We start from the raw sequence: 21,291 nt of genomic DNA on the forward strand, positions 1-21,291 counted from the left end.
AAAAACACTAAAAGAGTGCCAGTGCTCTACAACTGTACAGGATAATGCTCCAGAGGAACTTCAAGGTCAGCGTTTGCCCCAGTGAACTCAACAGCTGCCCCCAATCTTGCCTTTCCCACTGTGTTCTCTAGGTTGGGAAGAGGTGTTACCATCTCCCTAGTTGCCTGAGAAAGAATTTGGAAATTGGCTTTTACTGCTCCCTCCCACTCATCCAAATGCCAGCCATCGACTGGCATTTCTCCTCCCCTGGCATCTCACCAAGCCCTCCTTGCCTTATCACTGCCTCCCAGGGTCTCCCCTCCCCAGTCTCACCTCCTCTAATCCTTTCCCCTCCATTTCAGGTAGTGACCTTTCTAAAGCACAACTGACGCTGTCCCTCCGTCCCTGCCTTGAAACCTTCTCTGACCTCATACTAAAGCGCAAACTCCTGAGCATGGCCTTCAGAGCCTCTTCCCACCCCAGGACCTGTGCTCTGGACAGCCCAAATCGCTGGCCAGTGTGTCTCCGTCCCTCAGTATGACTGTCTCTCCTAGATTCTTTGCCTGGCTGGATTCTAACTGTCCTCCAACAGTCGGCACGGGTAGCATCTCCCCGAGGAGCCTTTCCTGCCAGCTCGGGCTCAGCGAGGCGCAGATGTGCGCACGCGCAGCTCCTGGGCCGCTGTTACTGCAGTCACCACACGGTTCTGCTCGTCTCGTCCACTCAGTTCCTGGGGGCAGGAACTATTTCTTGCTTATCACCATCCCCCCAAAGCTCTGCACAAGGCTTGGCAGAGAGGGGGTGCCCAGGGGCTGGGGAAAGGGCAGAATCTACCTTGGGTGCCTGGGGGTCTGGCGTGGGGCACGCAGTCACCACAGGCAAGGGATCTATGAGGCTTGGTCCTGGCCCCCACAGAAGTGGAGGATGTGGGAGGTTTTCTCCCATGACCCGAGGGCACTCTCTGCCACTCTGGAGCCTCCACAGGGGGCTGGGGATGAAGACCACATGCTGTGCAGACATGCTCAGTTCTAGGGGCTGGATGCCGGCTTAATGATGGAGCCATGATTTCCCCAAGCCATTCCTCATTCTTTATGGCCTCTGAATTGCAGAAGCAGAAATTGTTCACCCTTCATCTGAAGCTTTTCGTGACTTGTGCAGAAGAAATGTCATCAACAGCCTTTTGTTTGGGCTTGACTTGGGGGAACATGCCAAGAAGTCTTGCTCAGAGTCTTTTCAGATGTCATTTCTGTCTCTCTATAACCCTGCTCCATGAAAGCTATTCACAAGCCAGTGTTCTGTGGCTCCAAAGCTGTCATCCTCAGTCCTGCCACAGCCCACAGAGCTACTGTGTGACACTCAGCCATGAAGCGTGCTGTTGCCACACCAGGGCCAGGTGAGGGGGGTGGGGGTGGTACAGACATGAGGGGACTCTCAGCCGTCTCTCACTTTTCAACCTGGCCTGAATGTCATAGGAACCCTGAGGTACAACTTCAACTTACGTCCCCCAGATGGTGATTTGGCACTATGCCTGCATTCTTCAAAACCATCTCCCCAGTGGCCAACACAGGCATTCAAAAAAAGAAAAAAAAATGCATTAAATGAGCTTAACAGACAGATATACAATTCCCAATTATTTGAGCTAATTGAGGGGGCCCATCGAACTAAATGTTCTGAGGGGAGAATTATTTACGATTTAACATCTTCTTAGAATCATTTTAGATTCTTCCCACTGTTAATGCTGGCAGTGTGGCTGTTGGGAGGGAAGCCCGGGGTGCTGGGTCCAGCGAGACAGTCAGCAGAACGCCACACTTTCATTTCCCTTTTCAAGCCAAAGCCGGCTGCGACAATTTGTTGACAGGACAAAGGTAAGGGAAAAGGGAGCTGTCCCCAATTCATTCTCAATAAGTGACACATGGTAAATTAAAGGTGAAAATTAGACCAGGATTCGTGAAAAACCCAGGAAGGGAACTACAATGCAATGTGTGAAGTGTTGCAGATAGAAATGCACAAAGAGCTGTGGGAGCTCCAAGTCTGACTCTGCCTGGGGACCAAGGGAAAAACTTCACAGAGGAGGTGACATCTGCGTTGGATTTGAAAGGTGGAGGCTGTGAGGAGGGACATTCCAGATAGCACAAGCATGTGGCCAGCCCCCAAAGCTGAGTGCACGCCTTGGCCAGGCCCCTTCTGAGGGAGAAGCTGCCATAAGCAGCATTTTTTTTTTTTTTATTGGGGAAGGGGAACAAGACTTTATTGGGGAACAGTGTGTACTTCCAGGACTTTTTTCCAAGTCAAGTTGTTGTCCTTTCAATCTTAGTTGTGGAGGGTGCCGTTCAGCTTCAAGTTGTTGTCCTTTCAGTCTTAGTTGTGGAGGGCGCAGCTCAGCTCCAGGTCCAGTTGCCGTTGCTAGTTGCAGGGGCGCAGTCCACCATCCCTTGCGGGAGTCAAACCGGGAACCTTGTGGTTGAGAGCCCACGCTCCAACCAACTGAGTCATCCGGGAGGCAGCTCAGTTCAACGTGCTCTGTTCAATCTTAGTTGCAGGGGGCAGAACCCACCATCCCTTGCCAGACTCGAGGAATTGAACTGGCAACCTTGTGGTTGAGAGCCCACTGGCCCATGTGGGAATCGAACCGGCAGCCTTTGGAGTTTGGAGCGTGGAGCTCTAATCACCTGAGCCACCGGGGCTGGCCCCATAAGCAGCTCTTTGATCAGAGATCGCAGTGCTTTGTGCCAGGCGACATTCGAGCTGCTTGTTGAAGTAAAAGTAGTGGTTCTAAATGCAGAGAATCGGCATGTGCACAGCACAAAGGTGTAAGAGACTATGGTTTGCAGGGCAAGGCCACTCAGGGTTAGGGCACCAGGAGGCATCAGTCCCCTGGTGCTCTGACAGCTCTGTCAGGTGGTCAGGAGCCTTCTTTACTAAATGACAAGTTATCAGTTTCATCCTGTGTGGCTGGAGTTGCCAAAAGCCATACCTCCTGATATGCGGAGGCATTCCTGTATCAACAAATGCCAATCACTGGGGTTTGTACACACAGTCTATACAAGTCCTGACGGCTCCCAGCGAAACACATACCGGAAGGTCTCGATGGAAGGGGGTGAAGACAGAACAACAACAGTCACTGCCACTGACTGAGCCCTCACTGTGGGTCAATACCGGGCCCCAGGCCTCAGGGATCAGCTCACGGAACCCTCATAACTGCCCATGACGTGGAGACGGTTACTCCCCGATGAGGAAACTGAAGCTGAGCACGACTAAGGATCATGGCCAAGGTCACTCGGTCAGCTAAATGGCTAAGCTGGGATTCAAACTCAGGTTTGCTTGACTCTAAAACCGCAGCTCTTTTCATCTGCCCACCCGGGGGAAGGGGTGCCCCCGGTCCCATTCAGTCTTTGCTAAGATAGCCTGAATGTGAACCCAGCATGGGCACTGACAAGGCCTGACCTCAAGGGATTACTTACTCAGTGGTGAAGTCAGGTGCCAAAGGTGACTCCTCCCCAATCCTCCTGAGCAACTGCACGGCAGCACCAAGTGATGACAGTCTGAGTGGGGTCGGACTACTTCTGCCCCAGCTACAAAGCTCTCTGCTTCCTGAAATCCAGGTCAACCCTCAGCAAAGGGTTGAAACGTAGCCAGTAATTTGGCCTAGTCAAGGCCTGGGAAGAAAATGAGCAGCCTCCCGCTAGAGGGAACGTGGTAGCTGTAGCCTTATACTCTGGGTCGCTGCCCTCCCCTCTGCATCCAACTCCCAAGCCCTGCCTGAAAGGGGCTCATGACTGGACAAGGATGAGACCTGCTGCTCACAGAGGTCGGCCCTGGGGATCTGGATGCAGGGCAGAGCAAGGCTGGTCCTTTCCTTGTCCCTTCAGCAAATACTGCTCCGTGCAGTCCCTGAGTGAGTACTAGAGCAGCGACAGATAGAGGTAGGCTCCATCCTGAACCTGCTCCCTATATGCTGACAGCTCTCCTTGGCCAGACTGCGGCCCCCGAACCCTGTGTTTCCTCCCAATAATTTGAGTGGCAGCAAAGGAATGCATGTCGGTGAGGGTGACTTTGTGGGAGCCCGCTGGAGACAGGGCTGGGTAAGCAGTCTTTCCCCACAGCTGCCGGCACCGAGGCCTGGTGGCTGTGCACCGCCCAGCTGCCTCGTGCACTGCTCTTCATGCGGCCTCAGGAAGACGAGGCTACCAGCAGAACTGCCTACACCAGAGGCAGCTGCTGACCATATTAAAAAAACGTCATTGCCTCTGAGGAAGGATTCTTTCCATCAGGGGAACCACATGGGCTCACAGGCCTAATCAAACCAGTGGTCATTCTCATGGCATGCTCCCTCGGGGGGAGGGGAGAAGGGGAGACAAGCCCATTATGGGGGAAGGAACGTGGATATCAGGGGCACCTGTGCATGCAACGTCCTCTGAGCAGGAGAGAGAAGCACAGAGCTGACAAAGTCCTGCCCTTCGTCCCTCTGGCTGGTCCTGGGAGTGAGCAGGAGTGTGGATGAAGCAGATGGGGAGTGAGGTGCAGACAGCCCTTTACCTGGCCAGAACCACGCTGATCACAGCCACCCGTGCACACGTGGGAGCAAGGCCAGTGGGGACAGCAGGCACAGAACCATCCCTAATTAGGCTCCACAGAACTGGTTTCTGAGCCCAGGCCCCATGTATTAGGTTGGTGCAAAAGTAATTGCGGTTTAAAAGGTTGAAAATAATTGCAAAAACCGCAATTACTTTTGCACCAACCGAATACATGCCTTGCTCTATTTGGGGGTCTTGCTCCACTGGGGGACATACTTCTTGGGGCAAGCTCTGCAGCTGGTCTCTGGCCCAGACAGACACTCTTGAGGGGTTGAGCAACAGAGTGCAAGGTGTCCTTTTGTTTTTTTCCAACCATCTATTTTTACTCTGTGTTCTCAGGTTGTCCTGGTACAGGAAACTTACCCATATTAAGCTCTTGGAACATACGGAGGGAAGATGAGTTAGTCCCAACACAAGAAGCACAGAGATGTCATGGGTCAGCTGTCAACAGGCCTGCCTTTGTAATTCTGCCAGCAGTCAGGCTTATGTTTTCCTCATCAGGGTCTCCAAAGAGCAGGGGCCATGTTGCCCATTACTCTTCGCATACCCTGGACAATCTCATCCACACCTGAGATTTCTGTATCGATCATCTGCAGTTTTTTTCTTCTAGCCCAGACATGTCTCCCTGAGAGATTCACTGAACTCAGGCTCCTTGGGCAGGCCTGTGGCTTCCCTCTGGTTCCTTTGTTTGCCTGGGGGTCATGCATAATCCCATGCATGGCATGGGGGCAGAGAGTAGAAAGCTCGCCTGACAGGAGGCGGCACAGATTGGTGTCCTTCCTACACCTGGGAGAGGGGAGGCGTCAGCCCTACTTCTCCCCTCTAGCTCTGGCTACTTATGTAGGGCGGCCAGTCACTCAGTGGTCCTCTCCACCCCACTCCCTGGGTGCATACAGAATAGGGAGAGCAAGACCAAGTCCCGAAAATGCCAGCATCCTCCTCTTTGCAGAGCTTCTGCCTCACCCTGGGACTGTGTGGGTGGAGCTCTAACTTGGGCCCTCTATCACTGAGGAACCCGTGCCGGGCGGTTCCTGGCCCGGAGCCTTATGCAGCTTGGGAGAAGGGCCAGGATTGCATTCTGTGCTTTCCTTAGCTCTTGCTCTTCCCTAGCTCCCCACGTGGGGATCTTGTACCTGAACCAAGAAAAGCAAAGCTGCTAATCTACGAGATCAATCTTTAAATACTACAGGAATGTAGCTGGCCTGCCTGCTCTCATCAGAGACTGCGCTTCTGGCTAAGCATATCGAAGGTTCCTGCTCCCCACCAGTGTGACTAACCTTGCTACTGAAGTCCCATCCTTCCTGGCATAACTCAGGCATCACCTGCACCGGGAAGGATCCCATCAAGCTCTCATCACTCCTTCCTGCGTAAGGGCCTCCTCTGTCCTTACCTCTCCCAGAGTACAGAAGCCTGGATATATGTTTGTGTCCATGTGCTTTCTCCCTTAACCCGGAGGTCAGTAGGTGCAGATGAGGAAACAGAGGTTCAGAGAGGTTAAGCCAACCCCAGCCCTATTCACTTCCAAAGCCTGTGCTTTTATCACTGTAGTCCCGTGCTTCTCAAACCATCTGTGAAGAAGGACCAGTTTGTTTTGCTTTTTCCATTTCAATTCTGTCACAGAGTGATACGTTTATAAAGTATAATAAAAATGAATCACTAGAAAAATTAAAACATATATGAACTATAAGCTCCATTTTTTAATTATTAGGTTCAACTGATATAAACTTACTCTAATTGTTAGATGTGTTTACTTCTAAAACTTTATTCACAATTTCTGAAAAATCTTGTTGTAAACCAGATCACATCACTTTTGATTCCACAGCACATGACAGGCTTCCAACTGACAGACAGCCTACTGGGGCATTTTACCAAAGACTGCCTGGCACCGACCATGAGGAGAAGTTAGAGAGAGGATGAGACACAGCTCCTTAGGTCCTGAACTGGGGCAGAAGAAAAAGCACACTCTGATGCCATCAGGAGCAGTCAGCAGACTGAGGCCTAGCACTTCATCTGCAGCAGATGAATTTATAACCAGGGAAAACCCAACAGGTGGGTCTGCAATATGCACCTATGCAAAGAAGTGTGGGTCCCTAGTCATCCAGGGAAGATTTTTTTCAAAGAAAACACAACTTCTGGCCATCTACTGCAGACCCACCTATGAGGGCTGGAACACAGAGGAAAGAAGAAGCAGATGAGGTGTACAACCATATGGTACTGGGGGGCTGAGTTCCTTGGATGGTGGGAGAGGCAGAAGGGGTAGGCTGAGACAAGAAGTAAAATTCATTGAAAAGCAGAACATGGATCAGTTCCTGAAGGAGGTCGGAACAACTAACACTGAGGAACATATGAAAAAAAAATTGATGGCAGAGAAATCAAGAGGAGACAGATTGCAATTCCTCCAGCTTTCGGCTGGAGTCCAGGTCAAAGACAGGCATTTCAACTGTCTAGTCCATGCAGGGCTGCCAACCCTTGGACACTCTGCTGAGAGGAACACTCTGCTCTTCCTGGAAGCGTCCATCACCCAAAGATTTCACTGCAAGGGGTACCTACTGAAAATATTTAAAACATTCTCTAATCAAAAGAAACCTGCATTCCCTTCTAGGCTCATGGTTCAGAGCCATGACTCAGGACATAAGGTGGGGTGGGTGGGATCGATTCCTGGCTCTGTGCTACTGTGACCTTGGGTAAGTTACAGCTTTTTCATCTGTGAAATGGGCATAACACTCCACAGGGTTGTTGTAAAGACTAAATGAGGTAATAAATATACGGTGTTTAGCACAGTGGCTGGCACATAGTTAGTGCTCTATAAAAACTGTGTGACATTTTATACACACTGTCTGTGTCTGCCAATGGAATATAAGCTCTTGGAGGGGAGAGATTTTATGTACCTTATATTTGGTTGGTGGAAAAGCAATTGCGGTTTAAAAGGTTAAAAATAATTGCAAAAACCACAATTACTTTTGCCCCAACCTAATACAATACTGAAGCACCTAGCACCTAGAAAATGTCTGGTACATGGTAGGTGCTCAATAAAGATTTGATGAATAAATGACATGGTAGCTATTTATCATTAGGTTTATAGGAGAGTAGTCAATGTGGCAACTTTCTATGATATGGGAGAAACGTGAGCATGATTAAATAGTGCTATGCAGGAGTCAGTAAAGAGAATAAAGATCTAGGTTCCTAGATCTTCAGGTCCAAGATCCAGGAGAGTTTGGGGAATCAGGGCACAGTGGAAGGGACTCACCTCAGAGAAGAGGTATTATAGAGGGTAACAGTAACAGGACTCAATGACTAATCGGATATTTGGTTAAGAAAGGAAGGAGAAAGAATAACTCCCAGATTTCTGGCTTAGGTGACAGAGTGGATAGTGGTGTCAGTCATTGAAATTGGCAATGTGGACTGATTAGATTGATTAGAAATTAGGTGAGTTAGATACACTGAGTTTTAGATGCTTGAGAGTCATCCAAGTGGAGCTGTCCAGCAGGAAGTTGGGTATTTGGGTCCAGAGATCAGGAGAGATCTGGACTCCAAACAGATTTGAGAGTCATCAGCACATTGTGTGTTAGCTGAAGCAGGGGAGTGAGAAGAGGGCCATAACTGAACCCTGGCAGACATCAACAGTTTTTAAATTTTTTTTTTGACATCAATATTTAAGGGAGGGAACAGGAAAAGTAGATTGTTTTCAAAAGAGACTGAGAAGGAACAATCAGAGAAGGAGGAGAACTCAAAGGGAGTTTGAACAAAGAATGAGTGAGAAGAGAGTTTCAAATGTTCAAAATGGAGGAAGAGATCAATACTGCCAACTGCTTCCGAGAAATCCCCTCCCCTTACAAAAGAGGTCTACCCAGTGCGTTTGTCAATTGGTCCTTTTGGGTGATCTGAATGAGAGCATTTCAGGAAGGAGGGGTGGGAGAGGAAACTAGACTACAGATTAAGAGGTAGAGGGATGTGAGGAAGTGGAGAAAGCAGCTGTAACAAACTTGACATTCATGGGGTGGGGTGGGAGACTCAATTTGCTCCCAGTCTGGAAGGACAATGGTTCTGTTAAGTGGGTGGTGTCTATTCTGCCCCTGTAATTTATGGTATGTAACAAAGCTTAGCAAGGATGTCTCTCAATCTTACGAGCCCTCCCTGGTGCAATAATGATAAAAGTCCCAGGATCCTTCTCTGGAAGGGCAGAGAGGCAGAGGCTTTGGAATATGGGGATACCCGACACCCAGCTACCCTGGCCAGGAGCCCACAAGCTCTCAAAACCCCCAGGGCAATGCAACAGGCCTCCTGTAACTTCTCACGCAACGGTCCTAAAACAGACAGCTGGGATTCCCTCAATACTCCAGACTTGCTGCTTCAGAGAGCTCAGCAAGGTTTCAAAGGCCATCCTTGCACTCTGCGGAACCCATCCGACTTGGACCATAGCAATGATTCCTTAGCAATATGAGAATCACAGACACACACAATCACAGACGCACACCGTGCACCTTGGCTTTCCTAGAGCAAAGTGCGTCTCAGGAGAAGTGAGATTTTCCTCTGTAGAGCTGGACAAGAAGGCAGTTTCTGCACTAATACCTCACTAGCCACCACCAGGCATCTGGTAGACCTCTGCACTCTGGCCACTAGCCAGCCTGTCCGTGAGACAGCAGCTGTCAGAGGAAGTAGAAGGCGGCAGTTAAGCATGTGGGCTCTGCGGTCAGGGTGCTTGGGTTCAAAACTTCCTATCTGTACGACCTCAGGCAAATCACTTGACTTCTCTACACCTTCATTTCCTCATATTTAAAACTATTTTAATAGCAATACCTATCTCATATGATTGTAGGGAGGACTGAAACAGAAAATCAAGGACCTGATACATCAGCAGTGACACATCGGTTGGTGTTAGCTATCATGGTCGCTGCTGCTGCTGCTGGTATTGCTCTGCAGCCTGGGCCACGGCCTGGGCTTGGGTTCTGTTTTCTGCTGAAGCTGTTTGCCATGGGCTTATTAGCCTGTGGCTGCCACACCTGCTCCCGATGCTGAGTGGCTTCACTGGCCACCATCTAAAAGACACAATACTCAATCGTTCACCAAAACACACAAAGCCACTCAAACGTATATAGCAAAGCATTGCTAGGAAAATGGGGTGTCAATTAGGTTTTATAAGTTATATTTTTTCTTTAAACCTACATTTTAAATGTTTATCATGACCTATTCTGGGACCTTTATTTCTTCCTGAAAATTTACATGACTAAAATGAAAGTCATTAAGAATAACAAGGAGGGGCGGCTGGATGGCTCAGTCGGTTAGAGTGCGAGCTCTGAACATCAGGGTTGATGGTTCAATTCCCAAATGGGCCAGTGAGCTGCGCCCTCCACAACTAGATTGAAGACAACGAGCTGCCGTTGAGCTTCCAGAGAGGTGGCCAGAGGGCTCAATTGGTTAGAGCGTGAGCTCTTAATAGCAAGGTTGCTGGTTCATGGAGCTGAGCTGCACCCTCCACACCTAGACTGAAGACAATGAGCCACCATTGAGCTTCCAGAGGGGCAGCCAGATGGCTCAGCTGGTTAGACTGTGAACTCTTAACAGCAAGGGTGCCGGTTCAAGTCCCGCATGGATGGTGGACTGTGCCCCCTGCAACTAAGATTGAAAAGGGCAACTGGACATGGAGCTGAGCCACGCCCTCCTCAACTAGATTGAAGGACAACGACTTGGCGCTGATGGGCCCTGGAGAAACACACTGTTCCCCAATATTCCCCAATAAAATTTTAAAAAAAGAGAAAGAAAAGAAAACCAAGAATTCACTTAGTAAGTGTCTAACATTAAAATTTTGCTAGAATGATCTAACATTTATAGCCCCAATATATAGCATCTCACTTCATTCTCTTGCCTAATAAGCTAAGTAATGCTCAGACTTTCCTAACACCACACAGCCTGTTAAATGAGAAAGCTGTGAGACCTTTCTGTCTCCAAATCTCATGTCTTTCCAATCTATCATGTACTGGTATATGTCAAGATAATTATTTTTCTTCAGTAACTCTCTCCACTGAAAGAGTGTTTACCAACATTCCTCACACATTAGGATTTTCCATCATCTGAAGGCAGATATTAATATCCATTCATAAAACATAGCCTACTGGGGCAGGCGGTTGGAACTCCGTGCTCCTAACTCCGAAGGCTGCCGGTTCAATTCCCACATGGGCCAGTGGGCTCTCAACCACAAGGTTGCCGGTTCAACTCCTCGAGTCCCGCAAGGGATGGTGGGCTCCACCCTCAGCAACTACCAACGGCAACTGGACCTGGAGCTGAGCTGAGCCTTCCACAACTAAGACTGAAAGGACAACAACTAGAAGCTGAACGGCACCCTCCACAACTAAGATTGAAAGGACAACAACTTGACTTGGAAAAAAGTCCTGGAAGTACACACTGTTCCCCAATAAAGTCCTGTTCCCCTTCTCCAATAAAAATCTTAAAAAAAAAGACCTTTTGTGTCAAAATATTGTTGCTATAAAAATCAAAATTCTGAATTTATTTAGAACTTTTTGGTCAAAATATCAAGAAACACTAGCTACACACACACACACACACACACACACACACACACACACAGATCTCAACACCAGAGATCACTCCTAACACCACAAAACAAAACAAAAACCCAGAAGGATTAACAATTCAAATATAAATAATAAAGCTTAAAAATACTGGAAGAAAACATAGAGGAAGGTACCTTTGTAAACTACCTTGTATAGATATGAATTCAAAAACTGCTGTCGTAGGTAATTTGCCAATAACTTTCAAAATTACTTTCGATTCACAAGTATCACTTTATTCTAGGTAATCTCACACGTGTGGGAAACGTTAACACAAAAAAGGTTATTCACGGAAGTAATATTTTAGTTGCAAAGACTGGTAATTACCTAAATATCCATCAATAAGGAACTGATGAACTAAACTATAATACATTTTTATGATGGAATGCTATGTAAAATAAAATAAGAAATTCTGCTTCCAGCCATGATGGAATAACAGAGATACAACAGGACTTACCCTCCTACATTAAACAACTAGAATACAGGTCAAAATATATGAAACAACAATTTTCAGACCATGGCAGGGTTGGGGAACCCAGAGAGAGCCCAGTGGTCTTTGTGAATTGAGAAAATAGATCAATTTAAGGAGGCCAAGGAGGCCAAAATTTGTGGAGAAGACTGCCACAGAGGACAGAGCTACATAGAAAGCTCCAGAGATCTGCAAAGGGGTCCCCTCAGATCTGTGGCTCAGTACTGATCTGTGCAGACCTGAGAGGAAGCTCTGAGGCTGAGGAAACACCACCAGAAAGCAGTAGACCCCACAATTCCTGGTGTTCATAAGGGCTGGGAATTGCTTGTATTCACACAAACCAGCGTGGGAATAAATCAGTCAGAGTTGAAATATGTCATAATGCATGAGGCATTGGGTTGAGTCTTCAGGAGGGTACTGCATCAGTATTGGAGATAAATTAGCCAAAAACCAGGCTGCTCAAGACTTATACTAACAATGTTAAAAGTAAGCCTCAAAAGGATACAACTGATTCCAAATAACTTAACTACATGCCCAAGGAAAACTAGCACAATTTAAAGGAATACAACAAAATCTAGCAAAGAAAAATGTAAAATTTGCATTGTCTGGAATCCGATAAAATATTACCTGGAAAGCATACAAACATTCAGAAAAATATAGACCAAAAACCAGGAGAAAAATCAATCAGCAGAAACCATCCCAGAAATGACAGATGATAGAATGAATTAGCAGACAAGGATGTTAAAACAACTATTATAAATATGTTCCATATGTTCAAGAAGGCAGAAAAACACATGAGTGTAAGGAATGAAATGGAAGATATAAAAAGACCTACGTGGAACTATGGAGATCAAAAGCACAATATCTGAAATGAAAATACACCATGGGATAAACAGCTGGTTAGAAATTACAAAAGAAAAATCAGTGAATATGAAAACGTAGCAATATCAACTATCCAAAATGAAGCACAGGGAGAAATAAGATTGGAAACAAAAACAAAAACCCAGTAACGTGTGGGACTAATGGTAAACACATGTAACTGGAATCCTGGGAAGGGAAGTGGGACAAAGAAAATATTTGAAAAAGGACAAAACAAAATCCAAATTTGACTAAAAAAAGTAAACTATGAACCCATAGAATTCAAGGAGTTAAATAAACCCACGCCAAGTAAATATAAAGAAAACCACAATAAGGTACATCATACTCAAATTGTGAAAAACCAGTGATAATCAGAAAATCTCAAAAAGCAGCCAGAGGAAAATAGAAACATTACATACGAAGTAAAAATGATAAGAATGGCAGAAGACTTTCATCAGAAACCAGGCAAGCCCCCCAAAAATGAAGTTATAGTCATGTGCTGCATAAAGACATTCTGGTCAATGAAGGGCTGTATAAACAATGGTTATCCCATAAGATTATAATGGAGCTGAAAATTCCTATTGCCTACTGATGTCATAGCACAACACATTACTCACCTATTTGTGGTGATGCTGGTGGAAATAAACCTACTGCGCTGCCAGTCATATGAAAGTATAGCAATACAATTATGTACAGTACATAATAGTTGATAATAAATGACTGTTACTGGTTTATGTATTTACTATACTATACATTTTATTGTTATTTTAGAGTGTAGTCTTTGTGCTTATATAAAAAAACAGTTTGCTATAAAACCGTATGCCATGTTACGCCAGCAGCAGCTTCATGCATCTCAAGTTTGCCACGTCTCCTGAATGTATCATTAGTTTAATCTCATGTTGTTTTGTACAGTAACATGCCTTACGGGCTTATAAACTAGGAGCAATAGGCATACTCTATGGTCTGGGTGTGTGGAAGGCTATACCACCTAGGTGTGTGTACGCATGCTCTATGATGTTCACACAATGAGGAAACTGTGTAATGAAATATTTCTCAGAAAGGATTCCCACCGTGAAGTAGTGCATGGCAGTGTGTGTGTGTGTGTGTGTGTGTGTGCCTGTAAATCTAGAATTGTATACCCTCCTTGCCCCCAAAAAACCCCTTTCAAAGCTGAAGGAAAATAAAGACTTTGTCAGACAAACCAAAGCTGAAAGACATCATTGCCATCAGATCTTTCTCATAAGAAATGTTAAAATAAGTTCTTGAGGCAGAAGAAAAAGGATAACATATAGACATATGTATCTATACAAAGGGAGAAAGACAAACAGTAAAACTAAGTTTGTGGGTAACTACAAAAGACTTTTATCCCGAATTAAAATTCTTTTAAATGTTCTTTTGTGGAAAAAGATACATAAAACTTCATACCTTAAACATTTTTAAGTGTATAATTCAGTAGTGTTAAGTACATTAATATTATTAAGCAACCAATCTCCAGAACTCTTTTCATCTTGCAAAACTCAAATTCTATATCCATTAAACAGCAACTCCCCATTTCTCCCTGCCCCCATCCCTTGGAAACCACCATTCAATTTTCAATATCTATGAATTTGACTACTCTAAGTAACCTCATATAAGTGAAATCAAACAATATTTGTCTTTCTATGACTGGCTTATTTTACTTAGCATAAATGTCCTCAAAGTTCATCCATGTTGTAGAATATGTCAGAATTTCTTTCCTGACATAAATACTGTTTGTCAGTAACAGGAAATAAATACTGTTCTGTTGTATGTATATACCACATTTTGTGCCACACTGTTTTCTGTAGTGTCTGCACCATTTTTCATTCCCCCCGATAGTGCATAAGGGTTCCAAATTTTCCACATCCTCACCAACACCTGTTATTTTCTGCTTTTTTGTGTTTTGATAGCAGCCATCCTATCAAATGCGAGGTGGTATCTCATCCTGGTTTTGATTCGCATTTCCTTAATGAATAATGATGTTGAACATCTTTACATTTACTTGTTGGCCATTTATGTATCTTCTTTGGTGAAATGTGTATTCAAGTTGTTGTTGTTGAGTTGTAGTTCTTTATATATTCTGGACATTACCATTGCCAACCACCTGAGAGCCAACTCGCTGAGGCTCATGGGTAAATACAAACATACTCCTTCCTCACCAAAAAATGTAAAAGGATAAAATTATATATATATATATATATATATATATATATATATATATATATATATCATGATGAAGCTAACTTTTAAAAGGCTGGAATGGTTATATATTAATATCAAACAAAGAAGGTTTCAGAACAAGGATTACTACCAGGGAAAAAGAGACATTTCAGAATAATGAAAGAATCTATTCTGTATTGGTAAAGAAATCCTAAATGTATATGCACTAAATGGCAGAGTTTCAGTATATATGAAGCAAAAGTTGATAAAGGGAGATTTCAACATCTCTCTGTCAGTAACTGACAGAAAATCAGTAAGGATATAGGAGAGGAGATTTGAAAAACTCTATTAACTAAGCTCATCTAGCTGTCATTACAGAATGCCCAATAACAGCAGAAATATTGTCTTTTCAAGTGAACACAGAATATTCACCAAGATATACCATATTTTATCCCATAATTCAGGTCCCTGTCAATTTAAAAACATTAAAATCATATAAAGTATTCTCTGATCATAATAAAAATAAACTGAAATCTATAACATAAAACTATCTGGAACACCTCAAATATTTGTAAATTAAGCAAAACGGTTCATAAGAACTCAGAGGGAAATTTATAGCATTAAATGCTTATTTAGAAATAAATCAAATCAATGGTCTAAACTTTTACCTTAAGAAAAAAATACAACACAAAAGAACAAATTAAACCCCAAATAAGTAGAAGATAGGAAATACTAAAGAGCAGAAATCAACAATATAGTGAAAAAAATACCAAAAGAAAAAAAAAAATAAATGAAACCAAAAGCCAGTTCTTTGAGATCAATAAAAACAATAAACCTCTAACCAGGCAGTTTATGAAAAAAAAAGAAAAAGAGGAAAAGTAAGAAGAAGAAAAATACAAATTACCCATATCAGGCATGAAAGAGGGACCTCTCTAGAGATACCAAGCAAAAACGAATAATAAAAGAATATTATGGGGAAAAAAAGAATATCGTGAACAATTTTATGCCAATAAATTCAACAACTTAAATGAAAGGCACAAATTACTTGAAAGATACAAACTACCAAAAATAGAAAAACCTGAATATAGGAAAGGCCTGGATCTATTAAAAAAATTAATTATTAATAAAAAACAGGTCCACAAAGAAAACTATAGGCCTGGATGTCTTTGGTGGTGAACTCTATCAAACACTTAACGAAAAATATTATCAATTCTCCAGAAAACTTTCAGAAAACTGAAGATAAAGGAATACTTTTATACTTATTTCTATGAGGTCAGCTTTACCCTGATACTAAAACTAACAATATTACAAAAAAATTATAGACCAATATTTTTCATGAAGAGAAAAACAAAAATCCTCAACAGAACATTAGCAAATTAAATCCAGCAATATATAATAATAATAATAATAATAATAATAATAATAATCAGGATCACATGAAATGTATCCTAGAAATGAAAGGTTGATTTACCATTCGAAAATCAATCAATGAAAAGTCAATCAATGTGATTCACCATATTAATAGACTAAAAAAGAAAAGCCATATATATCCTGATAACAATTCTCAATAATCTAGGAATAGAAGAGAGCTTTCTCTACCTGAAAAAAAGGGTATCTATGAAAAACCTACAGCTAACACCATAATGGTGAAAGACTAAAAGCTTTCCTGCTAAGACTGGGAACAGGCAAATATGTTCTCTCTCCTCTCATCTATTCAAAACTTACTGAAGAGTCTAGCCAGTGCAGTGAGAAAGAAAAAGGAGTAAGAGGCATCCAGATTGGAAAGGAAGAAATAAAACTGTCTTTATTAAAGAAGACATGACTGTCTATGTATGTATGATACTGGTGCAAGGATAGATATAGAGGTTAATGGAATAGAATACGGAATCCAGAAATATATATATATATATATAAAACAGATTTTCAACAAATATGCCAAGGTAATTCAATAGAGAAAGGACAGTCTTCAACAAATGGGACAATGAACAGCCACGTGCAAAAAATGAACCTCAACCTGTACCTTTTACGATATACAAAAATTAGCTTGAAATGGATCACAGATCTAAATGAAAGAGCTAAACCTATAAAAATTCTAGAAGAAAACAGGAAAAAAACCTTCTGACCTTGGGTTAGGGAAAGACTTCTTAGATAAAACACCAAAAGCAAAATCCATAAAAAAAAACATTGGTAAACTGGACTTCATCAAGATTAAACATTTCTGCTCTATGAAAGACATTGTTAAAGAGAATGAAAAGACAAGCTATGGACTGGAAGAAAATATTTGCAAATCACCTATCTGACAGAGCGTCTATCTAGAATGTGTAAAGTCTGCTTACAATTCTGTAAGATAAACAACTGATTAAAAAATAGCAACAGATTTGGATGGTTCCCCAAAGATAAAAGAATGGCAAAAAAGCACATGAAAATGATACTTAACATCATTAGTCATTAGTAATATGCAAATTAAAAGCACAGTGAGCTATCACTCTAAATCTATTAGAATAGCTAAAACTGAAAAGACTGAGGGCATGGATGTAGAACAACTGAAACTCACATACATTGCTGGTGGGAAAGCAAAATAGTATAGTTACTTTGGAAAACAGTTTGGCAATTTCTTATAAAGTGAAGCATACATGCTATACACAAATATTTATAGTGGCTTCATTTTTAATAGCTAAAAACTGGAATTAACCCAAATGTCTATTGACTGTTGAACAGATACACAGACTGTGTTATATCCATACAACGGAATACTATTTAGCAATAAAAAGGAACAAACTGACATACAACATGTGGATGAATCTAAAATGCACTTTACTAAATGAAACAGGCAGACTCAAAAGGCTACATACTGTATGATTCCATTTATATCATGTTCTGGAGGTGATAGAGACAGAACACTGATCAGTAGTTGTCATGGATTGGGGGTCTGGGGAGGGGTTAACTGGGGTTAACTGCAAAGGAATACGAGGAAACTTTTGGGGGTGATGATGGAAATCTTCTATTGATTGTTCTGGTTACACAAAGGTATGCATTTGTCAAAATTCATACAACTACACTATAAAGTAAATTTACTGTATACAAACTAAACTTCAATAAACCTTATTTTTAATAAATTATGATACATCCATATATAATTATATATTATGCAATCAGTTTAAAAATAAGATGGGCCCATATATGCTTGTAATAGGATAATCTCTGATACAGAACAATAAATACAGTATGTTCCCATTTACAGTATTATTGACTATCTCTGGGGAAGGGGTCTGGAGTGGGTGTATATACATTTTGTGCTATTGGAGTTATTTATTTTTTTAAACAACATGCTTGTATTACTTTCAATTATAAAAAGTAAAAGAAACCTATATATAGGTCAAGGAAAACTCACAGGTGTCTGGCCCAGGGCACGGAGTCATCTAGGTTTGAGAAAACACATGTAATATGGAACATAGTGCCAGACACTTAAGAGGCACTCAATAAATAGCGGGGGGAATCAAAATATTTGGAATCGATCCAGAGGCAAACCCTGGACAAAGAGAGCCCTATATGAACACCAGATATTCAGCCAGCAGAGCCCATGTTTTATACAAGGAGCTAAGCTTGCATTGGTCATGTTAGAAAAAGAGCATAAAACCCAAATATCCTGGATTTACATTTGGGCAAGCTGCTTTTCAGCATTCCTGTTCAAGCACATTGTGTGCTCTAACCTCAGGCTTCTAAGGGATCGGGTGAAAGCCCCTCCCCCAGTGAGCAGAGTCCCTCTCTCCCCCCAGAGTTCCTCTGGGGGTCCAAGTGCTGCACCCCGACCCCCTGAGGGTCCTGAGCAGCCCTTCCTCCAGGCCCTCCAGGTTAGATACTCCCATAACTTTCTGAAGGAACAAATAACCCCAACAGCTTCACTGCACTCGGGACTGTAGAGAAGACAGTCTCAGCACGTCAGGCCCTTATCCACACTAAGGCTCCAGGAGAAGAAAACCTGAAAGGAAAGGCAGATAAGCAAGCGAGGGTCCTCAGCAGAATCTGGCAAAAGCAACTCCCAGGGTTTTGCACAGCTTCTTTCAGCAAGTCTGATGTCAAAGAAATAGGAATCCAGAATGTACAACGGACAAAGAGGGAAGGTGCCAAACTCGTCTTTGGTGCCTGCTTTATTTGGACATGTCTCCCTGAAGCCAGGTGGTTGGTCCTAGCTTCCAAAATAGTTTGGCCACTGATATTAATGACAAGGCCACTGTGCTGGGTGACCTTGTCTGGATGCTCTGGATACCTGGCTTCCATGTGACAAGCACGGAGTTTCCATCTCCACCTTCTCCACAGAGACGAGCTACACTAGCAGGTTAATAGGGGGTGAGGTATGGCAAGGGCCGAGTGGGCCAGGGGGTACCCAATAAATGCAAAGTCCTTTCCAAGCACCCACAGACTTGAGGGTACAGGAGGGAAGTTACCACAGACACGTTTGCCCCGGAGCACATCACCTGCCATGAGGGCAGGGTTTCTGACTCCTGTGCTGGGTGAAGAAAGAGGAGCACTTACCGGGGGAAGATGGCGGTCATTAAGGCTGAAGCATAGCCAGGCTTGCAAGTTCCCTCTGAAAAGTTTGCGTACTTGGTGGCCAACTCCGCAGGCCTATGGGAAGAGAAGGAAAGTCATAGTTTGCCAGGCCCTGAGCAGTCAGTGGGTTATTAGCTTATGAAGAGCTGGAGGTGTTTAAACCTTGAATGAAGCTTCATTCCCCACAATCAGCACTTAAGCCCCTCTCCCACACCAAGGCTTCAGGGGGGAAAAGCTCTCCAAACCAAAAAAACCAAAAGGAATGGGTAGATAAATAAGCAAGGCCCTCAGATGGAATTTAGTAAAAGGAACTCACTGGGTTTACATAGCTTCTTTGCAGTAAGGCTTATCCCAAGGAAATTAGGAACTCCATCCAGGCTCCCAGACTGGGAGGGTGGGGCCTGGAGATCTAAGGAGAAAGCCACCCAGGCTTTGATAAAGACAGAGGCACTGCCCTCTCAACCTTCCTTCTACGTTCCTACACGTCCAGCCTCACCTGCCTTGATTCTCTCCACACATAGATCCAGCCAGTGGGAACCACTCACAGTACCTGGATATAGACGATATGTGTGTTGGAGCCATTACTCATTATTAGATGTTCAGTGGAAGATGCAGTCCTGCTCGTCTATGCTCTCTGCCTGGAACGTTCGTCCTTGTCCTTCTCCACTTGGTTATGCCTACTGGCCTTTCACAACTAAGCTTAGATGTCAACTTCACTGGGAGTAATTCCCTGACCCCCAGGCTGGTCTAAGTGCCTCCTCTGTGCTCCTATGGTCCACCCGCTGCCACCCACATGCTTACCCCCATCAGCACTTGCTGTGCTGTGCTATAATTGTTGGTAGTATGTATTCCTCATTATACAGTACATTCCGGAGCTCAGAGTCTTCTTACATAAGACCCCTATAATTTTCTGAAGGAACAAAATGATCCTGTCTCGCTGCACTTGGACTGCAACCAAGACAACCTCAGGAAGCCACAAGTCAGAGATTGCTTAATACTTTTCATGAGACTTGTGTGTTCTAGCCCTGGCTTTGTTGCTGTGTGACTGTAGTCAAGTCACCTCACATCTTTGGGCTTCAATGCCTTTATGTGTTCAAGGTGGGGCTGCAGTCACTGCCCTGCCAGAAACTGCCCCATGCAGTCTAGAGAAAACCACAATGGAAGAACAGGACACAGTCAGTGACGGCAGGGCTGGAGGCCCTGCATGCTGGGTACCTGACGACGTCCCGGCTGGTTGCCAGTCCCCAGGCCCAACCTCTCTGCCTCCACCCTTGGGCCAGCTGCCCAAACTCTGACCACTGATGCCCAGCTGCTCTGACGTGCTGGGGCCCGGTGACAAATCTTTCCTCGGGGCTGCCTTATGAGGTGGTTGTTGGGGGGTAGGGGGAAGGAAAGCTAGCACCTGTACTGGACAGCCAGAAACGATGCTGCCACTGCCCACCGTGTGTCACATGTCATTCACTCACGTGCCCCTGAGGGCCTAGCCCAGGGCCTTACCCAGAGTATTGCTCAGTGAATTTAGGTAAACTCATCTGTATCCATGTGCAGTTTCTTCTAGAAATCTACATGTTTTAGCCGTCCCTACTAATGAAATGTAAAGATGCAAATGCTGAGTGACAAGCCAGAACTGACTTTATTTGGTAGGCAAAAGAAAGTCAAAAGTTTAACAAGATAATTTACCTAACAATATTTCCTTATGTAAACAACTGCATTTCAGAAATGAAATATAAACTTCAGTTCAATTGCTAAACTTACTGGAAGGTTTTGGACTAGGCACAGTGATTAAAACATAGATTTTTGTTTTTCAGTTACTCCTCTCAATAGCATGTGAGTAGGTGCCATTAATTATTAGTTTACACACGAGCTCAGAAAGATGAAGAGACTTAAGCCAAGATCATATAGCTAGTAAGTGGCAGATACTGGATTTGAACCTGTTTCTAACACCAGTGCAGGAGCTCTTAACATGGCACTGCCACCAGTGTAGGTCACAGTAAGAGCCAGCACACAGGGACAGCGCATGAGCTGGCAGTGCAGTTGTAAGCGGTAGACAGGAGGGGCAAGAAGACCTCGCACAGCTCCTGGATCGTGTGCACATGGCAGTGAGGCACCACGAGTC

At 43.9% G+C, this 21,291-nt stretch overlaps 1 protein-coding gene across 6 annotated transcripts in view; it reads right to left on the reverse strand.

Moving 5' to 3' along the window:
* The window catches only part of ST3GAL3 (ST3 beta-galactoside alpha-2,3-sialyltransferase 3), a 170,749-nt gene that overhangs the window by 53,522 nt on the left and 95,936 nt on the right, over nt 1–21,291 (reverse strand). For all 6 annotated transcript variants that reach the window (XM_081055715.1, XM_081055716.1, XM_081055712.1 and 3 more), the window contains one exon: nt 19,158–19,250. In XM_081055715.1, coding sequence (XP_080911841.1) covers nt 19,158–19,250 — 93 coding nt within the window. The remainder of the gene's footprint in view (nt 1–19,157; nt 19,251–21,291) is intronic.

Source organism: Rhinolophus hipposideros, assembly GCF_964194185.1.
Source record: "Rhinolophus hipposideros genome assembly, chromosome: 8".
Taxonomy (NCBI): domain Eukaryota; kingdom Metazoa; phylum Chordata; class Mammalia; order Chiroptera; family Rhinolophidae; genus Rhinolophus; species Rhinolophus hipposideros.